Source organism: Eriocheir sinensis, chromosome 23 (genome assembly GCF_024679095.1).
Source record: "Eriocheir sinensis breed Jianghai 21 chromosome 23, ASM2467909v1, whole genome shotgun sequence".
In the NCBI taxonomy this organism is placed as follows: Eukaryota; Metazoa; Arthropoda; class Malacostraca; order Decapoda; family Varunidae; genus Eriocheir; species Eriocheir sinensis.
Genome location: NC_066531.1, coordinates 5,420,360 through 5,438,502, shown reverse-complemented (window position 1 = coordinate 5,438,502; position 18,143 = coordinate 5,420,360). Strand labels below are relative to the sequence as shown.

The following is an 18,143-nucleotide window of genomic DNA, read 5'->3' as shown; positions in this document are numbered from 1 at the left end:
TCAGCAACCCCAGTCTCCACCCGATAGTGATAATTTGGATATACCCTGAAAGTTTCAAGTTAAAAGATCTTACACTTTTTTTTTTTTTTTTTTTGGGTCAGAGGGTGAGTGTTCCCTTAAGTTCTAGGAAGTGACGGTCGAGCTTGTTTTAAAGGAGTCAATCGTGTTACCCTGGACCACTGAAGGTTGGAGCTTATTTCATTCTCGCACTACAACGTTGGTGAAGAAAAATCTGGTGAAGTCTGAATTTACTTGTTTACATTTTAATTTTATGCCATTGTTCCTCGTTCGCAAAGAGTCATCGGTCATAAACAATTTTGATCTGTCTACATTCGTGAATCCATTAAGTATTTTCAAACATTCGATCAGTCTTCCGCGGAGGCGACGTTTCTCAAGAAAGAACATGTTAAGGGCGGAAAGCCTTTCTTCGTAGGATTTGTTGCGCAAGGAAGGGATCACTTTTGTTGCCCGACGCTGAACACCTAATTTAGCAATGCCCTTTGCATGGTGGGGAGACCAAAACTGTACCGCATATTCCAAGTGGGGTAAAAGTTTATTTTAATGAAGCCCAACATTCTGTTCGCTTTATTGCTGCATCGATGCAATGCTGTGAGAATTTGAGGTTTGACGCGATTTGACCCACAGGTCCTTAACGCATTGAACACTTTTGAGTTTAACGCCGCGCATCTCGTAATCGAACTTCTTATTTCTTGTTCTAACTTGAAGGACCTGGCACTTGTCTACGTTAAAGGGCATATTTCATCTATCCGACCAAGCTGAAATTTTGTGCAAATCCCTGTCTTCGTCAGTGAGAACCGAGTTACCAATCTTTGTGTCGTCCGCAAATTTACTAATGCGATTATTGAGCCCAACATCTACATTGTTAATGTAAATAATGAAGAGCGCTGGGCCAAGAACCGAGCCCTGAGGGACACCACTAGTGACCAGCGCCCACTCTGAGTTAAATCCGTCAATCACCACTCTTTGATGGCTGTTGCTCAACCAATTCGCGATCCATTGGTGTACTTGGCCATTAACACCTATTTGCTTTAATTTATAAAGTTATTTATGATGTGGAACTTTATCAAACGCTTTTTTTTATAAAAAGGGACCAGGGGCCATACTTATAAAGAAATTGTGTGTTTGACGTAAGTATCGCCATAACTAGGTTAAAAAGTTGTGGCTCTCCATAAGATTCAGATTGCATCGCTACCAACCACGGCGAGGTACCTTATCAGCTCAGTTCTTTTATATCAATACTTACGCTAAATAATACCGTAAAATGGATAAAACTATTTACTAAAAATACACTACATCCGTTATATAATTGTTGTAGAAGGTAATGATGAGATTTTTAAATATAATGGCATTGTTTATGTCGGCCCCGTTGAAACCAAAGATTTCATTATGGCCAGAAGGTTTTCTGAGCTGTTCAGCTCGACGCGGCGATTTCTTCCCCTCTCGCCGCCGAGCAGAGGAGGAGGAGGAAAGATAACTGGGCTCAGGAAGAAATGTTCTTCCTGGCCCAGTTATACCAAGAGCATAAGGCAGACTTTAGTGTCTGCAATGCCCGGGGAAAGGCGGCTGTCTGGACGGCGATCATCGAACGCCTGACGGAGGCTTAATTTTCCCCGTGGCAGGACCACCAAGGACTGCCAAAAGAAGTGGCAGTCAATGCAATCAACGGCGAAGAGGAATATCTCCGCCCATAAGCAAGCCTTCACTGCTGCAGGTAAGAAATGTTTCTTATGTTTCACGACATAAAATTATTAGTCAATCACTACACTATGGTACTTCCACTTTAGAAAAAGCAGTGGCAGGTAGAAGGTAAGACATATACAGCTTTATCTAGCAGACAAACATAAATATTAGGCAGGCCCAACAAAACTTACCAGTAACATGATCATCTATATATTGGTAGGTGTTTGATCATTTCCCCTTACTCATCCTTAGTCATTTTCCTGTCCCAAGTTTACCTTGAAGTATTACTGAAACAATGGTTTTAGAATACATGATATTTCTTTCTATGGGACTCATAGACACAGCTGAAAAATAAAAAGTGAAGGTCAATATAACACCCATATAACTCATACAAGCTGAACCTCCCCTCATCAGAGCACAAGAGTACTATTAGCATAGACCTTTACAGTATTACCTGTAAATCATTATAAGTAAAGAGGTTGCATAAGGTAAAGGTAAGTGAAATTTAGTTCAGATGATTTATTATCAAATATTGTCTGGTACGTGTGGTATTTAAGGCTGTGGCTGCCTCTGGTTGAACATGTAGTTGAAGGATGTGGATAAATGTCACCCACATTATACTAGAAAATGCTTTAAATTTGTTCCTGTATAAAATTGTGTATTCTTATAAGACAAGTGAAGTTTTTAAGGCATGAAACTTACATTGTTGACATTACCACAATGACTTATATTAAATCTTAATTCCGTGGCTCCGTGCTATACTGAGGCAAGCGACATCTCTGCGAAAATTGAGTACTTATACTCATCAGATAGGCCATTTCAGGCTGCATATTGTAGTGTATGTTTAAAGGATGAATGCGTAAAAATGTGGGGGCTAGAGGGAAAAAAAAGAAGACTTTATTCAAACGCTGCTCAGCGCTCCTCTCCAAACTGTAGTGAGGCAAACGCCAGGGCGACGGGCCGCCGCTTGTCAACAGCTGCCCATACACCTTTCGGAGCCCGTGACGATAACAGGTAAACATTGCCTTTGTTGTATTTTACCTCTTTCCAGTGATTTTACAAGATTTCATAATGGAATTTTTATATGAATAAGTTTGTCATAAAAAGTATAACCCTCCACATTCTAAATAAATTTCATGCTCAATAGTCTAAGGAGACAGAACGCTGAAATTTATTTTGAAACACTGGAAGCCTAGCATATAATATTCTTCAGTCTTTTCTATAGTCAGCTTAATGTCACAGACAAAAGCAAATTTTTTTTTTTTTTTTTTTTTACGTCGCTGCCTGTTGCGCCGGTAGACATCTTCCTGGTGGTGGTCGGCCCAAGGCTTCTTCCAGGTGGGGCCTGATGGTCAGCCCAGCCCGTTCTGGCGCAGGCGAGTATTTATAGTGGCGCCATCCTGCATTGGCTCATGCTGCCCCCCGGAACTCGTTCTTGATTCGCTTGGACGGCTTCCTCTAGAGTCCGGGTTGATGGGTGGTCTTCAGGACAGCATGTGGGTAGTTTTAAGCCACTCGGCGGTGACTGAAAAATCCGAGTGGTAGCGTGGGGATTCGAACCCGCGTCGTCCATCACGCGGTGAATGTGGGTCCAGTACGCTACCATTTCGGCCACCGCCTACCCACAAAATAAAATGCAAACACCTGTGCAAACACCTATCATATTGATAAAAAGAAAACATGCCACTGTAATGAAATAATAATAATGATAAAAAGACAATCATGAAAGAAAACATGTTGTTTGCGATGATTCGAGAATTTGTAATCACTTTTTTGCTGCAAATCATTATTATTGCTATGATATTATCAAATGATTGTTATTATTATTATACTCAATATAATAATAATCTTCATGATTTAATAGTTATCATAAGCTGTTAAAACAGGTGTATGTAATTTCCTTTACGACTTGCTCAAGTAGCCTAATAAGGCTAATAAGGTAATACCTGGCATATATGGAAAAAAAAATCTTTTCTTTCTGAAAATCACCAATACTTTTTTGTTGCATTAATTATTATTATTTATTATTATTATTATTATTATTATTATTATTATTATTATTATTGTTATAATTATTATTATTATTATTATTATTATTATTATTATTATTATTATTATTATTATTATCATTATAATCATTATTATTATTATTATTATTATTATTATTATTATTATTGTCATTATTATTATTACTTATAAATGTTATTATTATTGATTTCATATTAGTTACAATAAATACTACCATTATTCATATACTATAAAATAACTGAGGTTTAGAATCAGTTGCTTCCAGTGGGCTCTGTCTTATCACCCACTCTCTTCCTGTTATTCATCAATGATCTTCTTTCCATAACAAACTGTCCTGTCCACTCGTGCGCCGATGACTCCACTCTGCATTCTTCAACTTCTTTCGTTAGAAGACCATCACAACAGGAAGTATACGACTCCAGACTGGAGGCTGCAGAACACTTAACCTCAGACCTTGCTATCATTTCCGATTGGGGCTGAAGGAACCTTGTGTCCTGCAATGCCTCAAAAACTCAATATCTCCACCTATCAACTCGACACAATCTTCCAAACACCTATCCCCTATTCTTCGACAACACTCAGCTGCCACCTTCTTCAACACTAAACGTCCTCGGTCTATCCTTAACTCAAAATATCAACTGGACTCTTCATATTTCCTCTCTCGCTAAATCAGCTTCCTCGAGGTTGGGCGTTCTGTATCGTCTCCGCCAGTTCTTCTCCCCGCGCAGTTGCTATCTATACAGGGCCTTGTCCGCCCTCGCATGGAGTATGCATCTCACGTGTGGGGGGGCTCCACCCACAGCTCTTCTGGACAGAGTGGAGGCTAAGGCTCTTCGTCTCCTCAGCTCTCCTCCTCCTACTGATAGTCTTCTACCTCTTAAATTCCGCCGCGATGTTGCCTCTCTTTCTATCTTCTATCGATATTTCCACGCTGACTGCTCTTCTGAACTTGCTAACTGCATGCCTCCCCCCCTCCCGCGGCCCCGCTGCACACGACTTTCTACTCATGCTCATCCCTATACTGTCCAAACCCCTTATGTAAGAGTTAACCAGCATCTTCACTCTTTCATCCCTCACGCTGGTAAACTCTGGAACAATCTTCCTTGATCTGTATTTCCTCCTGCCTACGACTTGAACTCTTTCAAGAGGAGGGTATCAGGACACCTCTCCTCCCGAATTTGACCTTGCTTTTGGCCACTTCTTCTGATTATTTTATGGGAGCAGCGATTAGCGGGCTTTTTTTAATATTGTTTTTTTTTCGTGCCCTTGAGCTGCCTCCTTTGTTGTAAAAAAAATAATAATCATATGTCAATATATATATATATATATATATATATATATATATATATATATATATATATATATATATATATATATATATATATATATATATTAATGAAGGGAACTATTTCGCTAACCCCATATGTAAAGATAGTGGTCAGAAGAATACCCGAGATCAAGAGGTGGTATTTTGACACTCTTCGTTTGAAAGAGTTCAGCTTGTAGGAAGGTGGAAAGATAGTGATAGAGTGTGTCATGCAATTTGACAGGGACTATAAAATTTTAAAACCTTTCTTTCTTCACACATAAGTGAAATATATATCGCATGTGAATTTAAATGTCATAAAAATATTCTTATATCTATCTCTTATATATATATATATATATATATATATATATATATATATATATATATATATATATATATATATATATATATATATATATATATATATATATATATATATAGTTTTTATTTCTTTTGCAGTGGCTGGTTCACCTGGTTGTTTCGATGGCACGTTGTGATGCTACCATTTCTCCTGGTCGTACACAAGCTGCCATCGGCCTCCCAACATTTACAACACCTTCAAAAGCCAGAAGGAGGCCATGTAACGAGTCTAATTGGAAAAAACGGGTAGCCAAACACAAACGAAATCTAGGCCATGAGTATACATCGGCGTGTACCGGGAAGAAGATTGCTGCACGCGAAGTTGGGCCTCCTTGTAATTGCTTTAGAAAATGTTATGATCATGCTAACGTAGAAGCTATATTCAAGGATTTCTGGGCATCAGGCAGTTGGGATGCCCATATACCTATATACAAAAACAAACTACAACTGTGGCAGTGAAAAGGAGGCGAACGGACAATCGTGACCAGCAAAAGGGATGCACTAGATATTATCACGTAACAGTTGATGATATACCTGTCACTGTGTGTAAGGCGGCTTTTGCAAATATTCATGGAATATCTAGGCAACGTTTGGACCGAGCACAGAATAATAAGACATTGACCGGTGTACCCATAGCAGACAGACGAGGCACCACCGGAAATCATGGCAAGATTGCAGTGGATCGATGGGAGAAGGTTATTAATCATATAGAAAGTTTCCCAACCATAACAAGCCATTATTCCAGAAAATCATCACCTAACGTTCGCTACCTAGACAATGGCGTGACGTCAAAGCGCCAAATGTACCATCTCTACAAGATATGGGTTGAAGAGAATCATCCTGGTGAGGTGCCCTGTTCTTGGCACTATTATGATGACATCCTCAAAGCACATTTTTCCCACCTAAAACTCTACAAACCACGCCAAGATACCTGCAAGACGTGTGATATCTACAGTGCTCGATCCAAGGACCCAACTCTGACACAAGAAGAGAAGACAACAGACGAAGAAAGACATGCATTGCACCTGGAAAAGGCTGAGACAGGCTACAATCTTCCCAATAATTTGCTAATTAACAACATCAGCAATACAGTAATGGTCCTGTGTATGGACCTGCAGCAAGCTCTTCCTACCCCAAAAGTTTCGACAGGCATCAGTTTCTACAAGAGAAAAATGTAGACATACAACTTCAATATCCATGACTATAGAAGTGGCAAAGCACATATGTTTTTGTGGGATGAAGTGACAGCCAAAAGGGGTGCTAATGAAATTTGCAGTTGTATTCAGAAATTTGTCAATACCTTTGTACCTCAGGATGTTTGCAAGCTCTTCATATTTTCTGACAACTGTTCTGGGCAGAACAAAAATTTCACCCTACTAATCTTTTATCTCTCTCTGATACACTCTAAGCGATTGAAAGAAATTACTCACATCTATTTCACAGCTGGACACAATTACATGGCAGCTGATCGGGACTTCGCTCTGATAGAGAAGAACATGAGGCGTCACAGCTACATATTCACACCTGATGAACACAAAGAAATCATCAAGAACACGAAGTCAAGCGAGACTCCTTTTCAGGTTGTAGATATGCAGCAGGATGATTTTAGGGACTTTGACTCTCTGAAACAATACGTCACTCGCCGAAACCCAACTCGTTTGCGTTTCATTGATGCTGCTACTTCCGTGTGTCTCACACTAATAAGACTGGCTACCTGTGTGACAACACCTACACGTCACTGAGAGAAGGGTGTGGGGAACACGTGAGGGTCGGGAAGGGTTCAAATCCTAGAACAGACGCAGCTTTCAACCTCTCCCAATATAATGTGCCTAGAAAGTATGAGAGACTCATTCCTTTATCCAAGGCAAAGGTGGACGATCTCAAGGTACTTGTGGGAGACTTGGTGCCTCCTTATATCCAACGCACATACTGGGACAGTATCCTGGAAATGGCAGCCGAGCCAAATGGAAGTTGCAATCCTCATGCTGATGAGGCTGAGACTGATGGTCAGGATATTGACGAAGAAAATGTGTCTGAAGGAGACTTCTACGACTATGACTGAGATAACAATCATGACATATCATGACATATCACATATTAGTTCTTCATTACAGAATATATATATATATATATATATATATATATATATATATATATATATATATATATATATATATATATATATATAGTGACACGACTAGCCTGATGGGCGAGCCTCCCATAGCTCCCTCTACCAGTCGGCCAAAGAGGTACCCCACTGGCAGAGGGAAGAGGAGGCTCGCCCATCAGGCTAGTCGTCTCTCTCTCTCTCTCTCTCTCTCTCTATATATATATATATATATATATATATATATATATATATATATATATAATATTTTTGTAGTTTAAAGTGGTGTACAAAACCATTGTAAATCATTTCTTAAGGAATGTAACCTTTCAGGAAAAATAGAGTGCAGATATTTTTAATTTTAATTTACCATTGTACAAAATATTGTTTCCATAAATACCTCCACAAAAAAGACTTCTTTGTTATTCATTGACCTCTATGACATAATCATTGTGTGAATCGTTGGCAATAAAAAAATCCCGGCTGACAAGAATCACCATTCTTGTGGATAGTTTTATTTGGGACAACTGATTTCACCTCCCCAACCACCCCCTCTTACATATTTAACACAGATAGCGATACATAAAGTTTCAGATAAAAATAATACACACACACACACACACACACACACACATGGTGTACTGGTTAGTACAGCTATCTCTAAAGTAGCAAACTCGGGTTCGATTCCCGGTGGGCCGCCAAACTTTACACTGACAGTATAGTGCAGAGGTAGCAACCTCCTCAGTCACCCGACAGAGCGTTGGTTCAGGTCCTACTTAGACCGCTAAGGTTTTTCCTCTGTCAGCTGGCAGTTTAATACTGTCCCCCTTGAGCAAGGGGATGGACTGTGTGGTGTGTGTGAGGTCTCAGCCTTACCCAAAGGTCCATCTCTATGACCTCTAAGCTCCTTCGAGGAGGGCAACAGCTGGCGATCACGTGAGCAACACCGTCGCTGAATAACACACACACACACACACACACACACACACACACACACACACACACACATCACTGTGGTGTAGTTGGTTAGCGCCACGCTCACAACACGGAGGACCCTGGTTCGAATCTCGGGCGGTGGAGAGGCAGTGGGCGTATCTCTTTACGTGTAGCCCCTGTTCACCTAAGCAGCAGATTAGGTACGGAATGTAAGCTGAGGGTTGTCACCTCACTTTCCCGTTGTGTGGGTGTGTGCAAGTGGTCTCAGCCCTACCCGAAGATCGGTCAGTACTAGCTCCGAGCTCATTCCCTAGGGGAACGGCTGGCTGGGGAACCACCAGCAGACCAATGGGTGAATAACACACACACACACACACACACACACACACATTAGAGAGAGAGAGAGAGAGAGAGAGAGAGAGAGAGAGAGAGAGAGAGAGAGAGAGAGAGAGAGAGGGCGCATTCTCTCTCTCTCTCTCTCTCTCTCTCTCTCTCTCTCTCTCTCTCTCTCTCTCTCTAATGTGTTTGTGTGTTTGTGTGTGTGTGTGTTATTCACCCATTGGTCTGCTGGTGGTTCCCCAGTCAGCCGTTCCCCTTAGGGAATGAACTCGGAGCTAGTACTGACCGATCTTCGGGTAGGGCTGAGACCACTTGCACACACCCACACAACGGGAAAGAGAGGTGACAACCCTCAGCTTACATACATATCAGTAAGTTTAAGTTGAGGAAGCAGATACAAGAAGGAATGAGAGATTGGCAGCTTGATGTTCGCCGCCGATGTCGCTTACCTCATTGCAGTTCGGACGGACACACACACACACACACACACACACACACACACACACACACACACACACACACACACACAGTAGAGAGAGAGAGAGAGAGAGAGAGAGAGAGAGAGAGAGAGAGAGAGAGAGAGAGAGAGAGAGAGAGAGAGAGAGAGAGAGAGAGACCACTCTCATGATTTCACAATCAGTAAGTTTAAGCTGAGGAAGCAGATAGGAGAAGGAATGAAAGATTGGTAGCTTAGTGTTCGCCGCCGATGTCGCTTGCCTCATTACAGTTCGGAGAGTAACAATGCAAAGGTTTTGTAAGCACCGCAAAAATTAAACGCGTTTCTCTCGATTTCTAATGTGTGTCGCTTGCCTCACTACAGCACGGAGCGCCTCAATTTCAGGTGGTGGTCCAGCTCCTCCTCTATCACAGCTGGATAGCCTGCCACGATCGGCCAGATAACGTCCTCGTTGTTGGGCCACCTACTCCTCCCCTCGTGACTGTCAGCTTCAAGGATGAAGGGTATGGGCTACTTCATCACTTAAGATCGTATTGTTGATGCTATTTATCGGGTTACCTTTTTTGTTTATTAACATACTGAGAAATAAATTATATAACCCTCACTTTTACGGAACTCAACAAATTTTTCTGGTACAGTTGTGTGTCTGTGGGAAACCACTGATAAAGTCTGGCAGGTGAGTTAAGGGCAGTTCCTTAGTGGACCGGCAGAATCTGCCCGCCCTATTGCAAACACTTTCATTCATGTCATTTAGTGAATCACCTTTAATCTGGAGTCATGAATGGATATTTTTAGTTACAATAATGAACACCAAAAGAGAACTTAAAGCTTATATACCAAACAAAGTTTGTAATATATGAAAAGTTTGGATTTTTTTAATATGTCACATCCTTCTCCCCATTTAGTTTGTTATAGCGAGGGTTTATCAACTTGCAAAGTTGCATGATTACTTGGCAGAAGAAAACATAATTGTCAAACTGGACTGTACTAGATTTGCACATTTCCATGATTGTCGGGGACCCTAAAAGGTATATGTAAGGTGCCATGAAAAAAATTTCACAAATGATTTATCTTTTTTTTTTTTTTTTTTTTTTGCCATGCGTGAGTGTACATGCTTTTAGTGTGTGTCACACAGCAAAGTTGTTGAATTCCTTGAGTTAAATTTGCTGCTGAGCATATTTTAGTAATGTTCGCGCATACATAATTTTTTTCATTTTTCTTAGGGTGAAACGTATTTAGAATCTTTCATTTTAATTGTTTTTCATACTATATCTAGAGATCAATTTGGAATTATTTTCTCCCTCACTTGGAGTTTCCCAAGTCAATTTCCAGTGTGCTTACCACAAACGAGTTGCTTTTCTTTGTTGTATAAAAGTATGAATATTTTTTTTTTTTTGTAATCAACAGTTACCATATCTTTTTCATTTAAATTTAATTTATTAATTCAGTGCATGGAGTACCAGCATTAATCAATAATGGTATACATTAATATTTATTATGGTTCTAAATGTTTTAACATATTAACACTTTTTCATCATGCATCACTTTGAACTTAACCAGCAGGTTACTTGAGGAGGAGGAGGACCCAATAACCACGCAGCCCGGCCCCAGACAGTCAGCCCCTACACCAGCTACTGCTTCCTCCTCAACCAACCCTCAGGCAGTTCCAGCTATGTATGGTATGTACTTTACAATGATACTTTATTCAGGCAAGTGAGATAAGTAGAAGTGAAGATATAAAAAGATAAGCGAGGTATGTTTTTGCCTGAATATGCCCACGTGGGAGGACAGGCACGGTAAAACAAGCCCGTGCTTTAAGGGTTAATCCCTGAATTATCTGTCATTCTTTTATGTTGGAGTAAATAAATATTAATGATATACTATGTTTATTTTTCTTACCCAAAACAGGATGTTTATTACACAGGTACATGCCGGGGTAAAATGGGGACGGTAAACAGTGTACAGGTAAATGTTATACTGGCCCTGTATTGGGTTAATGGTTTCTTTTGTCACTGGTTTGAAGGGCCAACAGGACAGAGACAGCACCAGCAGAACAACAGCGGTTGTTCAATAATTTACTTAACACCACACAATGAAGAACTACTAAAATAATAAGGCATAATAAGAAATAATAATAATAATAATAATAATAATAATAATAATAATAATAATAATAATAATAAGGAATGAATTGTGATAGTCACTGACTTTGTGTAAGTTGTAGTATCACCCCAAAGGTCAAGAAACAGCCATCCATCCCATCCCCCATAGTTTAAAGTGGTTAATATTGTCAAATAAATTGCATCAGAAAAATGAAAAGGTGTAGCAGTGATGACTTGGGCCCATCACAACAGACGACCAGCAAGGAGACGGTGTACACACTTTCAGCCGCTGGTATACTCAGAAGATTCATCAACTTCCCCACCACTCCACAAGAAACTGAGTTGAAGCAGCAGGAATGCAGGACTCAGTAGTGTCTGCCACAATTGAGAGAACACATAAGCAGGGAAAATTTGTGGGAATTAGTTTAAAATACCAATGATATGATTTCTAAAGCTAGGGTTAAAAGTAAATGATTCATGATCATAGTTCTCTCTCTATCCCTCTGAGGTAAGTCTGGAGAAATAGCCAGCAGATTAATGTTATGAGGAGGTGGGTTTTACAGTTTACATGTGTGGAAGCTTGCCATTTCTCCTCATGGGGATGGTTAGGGTTGGGCAGGGATAGGGTGAGGACCAGCACTGAAAAGTACAGGCAAATTAATGTTGTATTCTAATACTAGTTTCTTATGAATGTTAAAATGATGGGGTTTATACTTTATGGTGAGGCGGTAGCCAAGAGGTCATCGTGCTGGCGTGATATTTGGGTAGTTTAAAAGTAGCTTAAAAGTACCCACAAGCCTCCCAGACCACCACTCTCTGCCTAGAAAGGATCAATAATGATCTGCCGGGAGTGCATGAGGCAAAAGATGGTGCCACAAAACACAAGTCTGTGCCATTACATATTTGGGCCAGCCACCAAGACCATCAGTACCATCAAGTAATATCCTACCTGTGCCATAGACACGTAAAAAAAAAAAAAAAAAAAAATATATATATATATATATATATATATATATATATATATATATATATATATATATATATATATATATATTTTTTGTAATGAATTATGAGTAGCCACAGCACTTACTTGAAGTGAAGATTGACGTATGCATCCCTGTAGCGCAGACCATCCCGCTGGTTCCGTCCAACAGTAGGTCATCATCATCATCATAAAGATTTCCCCTGGGGCCCAGGGGGGGGACGGGCCTTTGTCTATTGACGGCCCGTCAAGAGAATTACTAAATAACTAACGGGGGGGGAGATACCGCTTAACCAGCTGCGTGAGGACCGCCTCTCCAAGACGGAAGAGAAGGGCAGGCGCAGAGAGGCCGTCGGGGTTGGCAGCGAGGGGTCTCGTGAGCGGGCACTCGAGGAGGTAGTGGAGGAGAGGGCAGTCCTGTTCCTCCTCGCAGTGCTCACATTCCCTCCACCTGATGTCGTCAGGGTCAAGCTCCGAGAGGCACTTGAACCCTAATCGGAGGCGGTGCAGCGGGACACTGACGGAGCGGGGATGGGAGATTGCTAGTCTCCAGCGTCCTAAATCAGTGGCGGCCGCGTACCAGCAGCCCGAGGGCGACTCCACAGCCACAGCCCGTTCGATTTCCTGGACGATACTGCTCCCTGCCCGAGAGAGTAGGTGAGTCCGGAGCTGTCCAAGACTGGGCGGGAGGTGAACAGTGACTAGTGGGAGGGTGGCATCCTTCGCCGCCGTATCGGCTGCCTCGTTGCCCTCAACGCCTGCGTGGCTAGGCAGCCAGTTGAGGGTTGTACGACGGCCGTCCGCCTCTAAGGCCGCAAGAGTTCGCCAGATGGAGGTGAGCAGGCGGACATTGTCGCGGGCGGAGGCCTGGTTGATTGCCTGAAGGGCGGTCATAGAGTCGCTATGTACAACGACAGGCCCCGCTGTCATCTCTTCGGCGTGGAGGAGGGCCATCGAGATGGCCGCAAGCTCAGCCTGGGTAGAGGAACAGCCATCAGTGAGGCGGAAGGCACCAGTGGCTCCACCACCCACAAAGGCGGCACCAACTGCTCCAGATTGGTGGTTGACCGAGCCGTCGGTGAAATACACAACGGCCCGGGAGGCAGTGGTCCAGCGACGCGCTCTATAGCCTCGCGCCGCAGGTCCGCAGCAGAGAGGAGCGCCTTTTTTGTAGAGAGTGGCCGAACAAGGAGATCAAAGGAGCGGGGGGTCCAAGGAGGAGGAGTACATAGGCAGGGACAGGGAGGTCGAGGGGCGCCGTCAGCATGCCCGCCAGGCCGTTGCTGTGGATGACCTGGGCGATGCGAGACTGCCAGGGCTGTCGTCGGAAGCGTGGGGGGTTGGGTTGGAGCTGCCTCCGAACCCGTTCCGCTAAAGGAGCAGCCCCCGTGGTACGGAGGAGGGCGACCAGACGCCCAAGCCCGAGCTGCCGGACACGCTCTGAGACACAGCAGAGGACGCTTCCGCTCGCATGCAGAGGCACTTGGTCCAGCCTGGGGCGCCGAGCAGAGTGCGGAGGGCGGAGTTCTGAGCAGTCTCAAGCGGAGCAAGGGAGGAGGCCGGCAGTGTGATTAGGCAGGGCGCAGCATAGTCGAGGCAGGACCGGACGGCACCAACATAGAAGGAGCGGAGGACCCGGTCTCCAGCACCACAGGTGCTACCCGCCATGGCCCTCATGACACGAGCCCTGGCCATCATTTTGACGCGGACAGACGCGACGCAAGGCTTGAAGGACAGCCGGGAGTCAAGCAGCATGCCCAGGTAAGGAACTTGATGGACCCAGGGCACAGGGGTGTCATCCATAAACAGGGGGGCAGGAGGGAGCTTATAGCCAAAGGCCACGGCTCTGGTTTTGGCCGGGTTGGGCGCCAGGCCAAGCTCCGAGCAGGAACTCAGGACACGGCGGAGCATGACGCGAGCCCGAGCTACATGGTAGGGCCCGGAGGCGACGATGACGATGTCGTCCGCGTAGCTCAAAACGCGGACATGACCGTTCCCCTGGAGGCCGACTAGCCGCTCCATCAGAAGGTTGAACAGTAGAGGGCTGAGGATGCCACCCTGCGGCGTACCGTTTTCAAAACCTCTCGAGGCAGAAGTAGTGCCCTGGAAACGGACCGCCGCCGTCCTACCCTGTAAGTACTGTCCAACCCAGCTGAGGAGACGGCCACGTACGCCCCTGGCAGCCAAGACAAGAGAGAATGGCGGGAGTGGAGGCCATCTCAAATGCCTTCGTGATGTCGAGGAACACGGCGACTGCCTTGCAGCCCACAATCCCAGACAGAAGTGTCGTGACGCAGTCCCTCGTGCCCTTGCCCCGGCAAAAAGCAAACAGATGGTGATGTAGGGGACCGAGAGACCACTCGAGGCGGGACAGAAGCACCCTTTCCATCGTTTTCCCGATGCAGCTGAGGAGGGAGATCGGGCGGTATTCTGCCACAGCCCCGGCCTTCGGGATGGGGACGATGGTGGCGCTTTTCCAGGCAGTAGGGACGGTGCGGGAGGTGTAGGAGGCGTTGAAAAGGTGCAGCAGCTCAGCCTCCATGGTAGGGCCGGCGTGGCGGAGCATACCATAGCTGACCCTGTCATCCCCAGGCGACGTAGACCGATCCGGGATGGCACGCCGGACTTCTTGTAGAGTGATTGCCGCGTCTGCTGGATGGGGCATAAGGCAGGCTTGATGGTATGCCAACCATCTCTCCGGGTTCAATCGCCTTTGCTGAAGCCGCACTGCAGGGGGAAGACGAGCGGTGGCAGACCGGGAGGCGAAAAGTACAGCGAGGCGCTCAGCCTCCTCTTGCGGCCGGGGGTGGAGTGCCGGCCTCGAAACACTCCCTCGGCCAACCGAGCGGATCTTCCGCCAGAGGAGGGACACAGGCGTGGTGTTATCAAGGGAGGCGCACCAGGCGAGCCAGTGCTCCTCCTTGACCCGGTTGGTCGTCATCCGCGCTAGGCGGACCGCAGCCCGCAGAAGGTGGTGGGTCGCCTCGGAGTTGTGGCGACGGTTGAGCCTCCGTGCCATGTTGACCCGGTGGTTTGCCTCCCGGACCTCATCGTCATAGTACCATCTGTCTCGGTGGTGGAGAGGAGGACGTCGAGACAGTGGAATTGCCGCGTCAGCCGCAGAGTGAAAGGCGGCGACGAGACGAGCCTCAGCAGCGTCGATTTCAGCGGGGCGGGGATGAACATTAAAGAACACGGAGAGGGAGTGGCGGAACTTCCCCCAGTCGGCCTTGCGGATGTTCCAGCGGGGTGGGCGGGGAGGGAGGACTGGTGGCAGGACGCGGAGGGTAATCAAGGAGGCTATGTGGTCACTCACGAGGTGGTGGTGAAGCGACCACTCAGCGTCAACTCCCGCGAGGTGCGTCGGCTCGCCAGTGTTAAGCCCCGCCCGGTTGCGCCTAGCACTGCCCCAACGCTCGTGGTGAGCGTTAAAATCTCCCCCGACAAAAACAGGCTCATCACTGGCGAGGGTGAAGAGTTCCCCAAAGTCGGGCTCCTCCGCAAGCGACCCGCAGTAAATGCAATAGAAAGTTAACTGCATCTGGGGGAGCCGGATGGTGACTGCCAATACCTCCACGCCGTCACCGCAAGCCACGGGGTGACGCACTCGAGTGCAAGGAAGTGAATCCTTGACCAAGATGCCACACCCACGTGTCCGACCGGCGACAGCAGGAAGGTAAAAGGCCTGGTATCCCCGGAATGGTGCGAAGCGGCCCTCTGGGAGAAGCGTCTCCTGAAGGAGGACAACGTCCAGGGACTCTCTCACCAGCGCACCACGCAGCAGATTCGCTCTCCCGCGGACGCCACAGACGTTCCACTGTAGGACCGTGAGGCGGTGGGGACCTACATGGACGTCTTCCTGGTGCGCGGGTCTCGGGGCGGCAACGGGCAGCCCAGCAGCACGCCCGCGGAACGGGAGGCGAGAGGAGGCGGCGGTGCCATCTGAGTGGTCTGACCGGGACGGAGGGGCAGTGGTGTCACTTGGGGCACAGAGGGACCTGCGCGCTTGGGGGTCACCAGCGCGGGTGTCTGCTGCACTGGCGGGGGTGCAGACGTCGGGGCCGGTTGTACAGGGAAGAGGCTGCCTACCACCTCTTTGGCCGCGTCTGAGAAAACCCGCGGCTCCACGTCTGACTTCAGTGCCGTAGCAATGATTCTCCCGAAGCCCTCCAGAAGGCCCACCATCACCTCCCTCGTGATGATGAGGCAGCCAGGAGGAGCAGCAACGGGAGCCAGAGCGGGCGGGGGATGGAGAGCGGGAGTGTGAGACGGAGCGGCGAGAGCACGGGGAGCGGGAGCGCGAGGCGGCACGGCGGGCACAGGCGTGGGCTGGGCCGGCAGAGGAGGTGGCTGATGGTGAGGAGTGAGGGCAGGGAAGCTCACCTCGTATGGAGCTGGGGGAGAGGGTGCGGGAGGTGCCTGCTGCGCAGGTGGAGGCACTGCGGACACGGGGGGCTGCTGGCTGCCCCAGCGGAAGGTGCCTGGTGGAGCAGGCCGATGAGTTTCGACCCAGCGCTGTTGGACTGCGCGCTGTTGGTCCACCAGCACCCGCCGGTTGGCACAGGTCTTGTTCCAGGCGTGGTGTTCCTGGTGGCAGTTGGGGCACTTGCTGGTGACGTCCTGGCCGGCCTTGTACTTCGTCAGGCACCGCTCCGTATCGTGGCCGGCCGAGCATATGCCACACACTGGGGGGCGAGTGCACCTCGCACGATGGTGGCCGAACTGCTGGCAGTTGTAGCAGCGGAGCGGTTCCCTGTTGTATGGGCGAGTGTAAAAAACAACCCAGCTCCCCAAGTCCAGTGTGCCCGGGAGCGGCCCCGCGACGGTGACGAACACCTGGCGCGTCGGCCCGTCCCGAGTAGAGCATCGCTCCGCCTCCAGCACGCGGGGATGGCGCAACAGGGGCTTCAGGGGCATGGCCACAGGGTATGCCAGCAGCACCCCCTTGGTGTTCGCACCAGGAGCCACACGCAGTGACACCGGGACACCGGAGACCTCCTTCACCCCGAGGAGAGCATCGTGCTGGTGTCGGTCGGTAGGGGTGACCAGGACACAGCCCGACTCGAGAAACTTGAGAGAGAGGCGGGTCTGGAGCTGCATCTCCAGTGCCTCGGCGAGGTCCAGGGTCGACTCGAACCCAGGAGTCGCCGGAATCAGCACCTTTGGAAGCGGAGCGTGGAGAGCAGCAGAAGGTGCGGGCGTGGGTTGAGGTCGTGGGGGCAGAGAGGGCTGGGGCGAGAGGGGTGCCGAGGGGCGAGCGTCCCGTGAGGAAGAATCACTGGCAGGCTGGGAGGAGCGATGCTGTCTTCTCACGACTGTCTGCCAGCCCTCCTCACTCTCCGCGTCTCCGGCAGACAGCTCAACATCAGGCGCGGGTGGGGCAGGAGAGGCATCCATGACCGCACTGTCAACTATGACGTCAGACGCACACGACGAAGGAGGGTCCGAGTCAGACGCATCCATGCGGTCGTGGACCCGCAGCGACTTGGCGGCTCGCGTGAGAGAGGAGGTGAAGGGGGCCCGTCAGGAGGCACACCGCCATCCGAGGAAGTAGCAGATGAGGAGGAAGAGCAGCGGGAACGTTTGGGAGCGGCGTCCCGATCAGCAGCAGTACCAGAAGGGGCAGGGGCAGAGGGGGGAGGTACAGCAGGGCAGCCAGAGCCCCCAGCAGAGGCGGCAGGAGGACGGGGGGAGCGAGAAACAGCGTCAGAAGGCGGGGGAGGGGGGGAGCGGGACGAAGCACCAGGAGACGGCGAGCGGGGGCGGGAGGCAGCGCCAGGAGAGGGCGGGGGAGAGGGGGAGGCGGATGAAACACCAAGAGA

At 47.6% G+C, this 18,143-nt stretch overlaps 1 protein-coding gene across 1 annotated transcript; it reads right to left on the bottom strand.

Annotated features, from left to right (window-relative positions):
• Positions 1 to 16,164: 16,164 nt before the first annotated feature.
• On the bottom strand, positions 16,165 to 17,718 carry LOC127002555 (uncharacterized). The gene has a single exon (XM_050868638.1). It carries the CDS (start codon positions 17,716 to 17,718, stop codon positions 16,165 to 16,167), a length of 1,554 nt encoding a protein of 517 aa, XP_050724595.1.
• Positions 17,719 to 18,143: the final 425 nt, after the last annotated feature.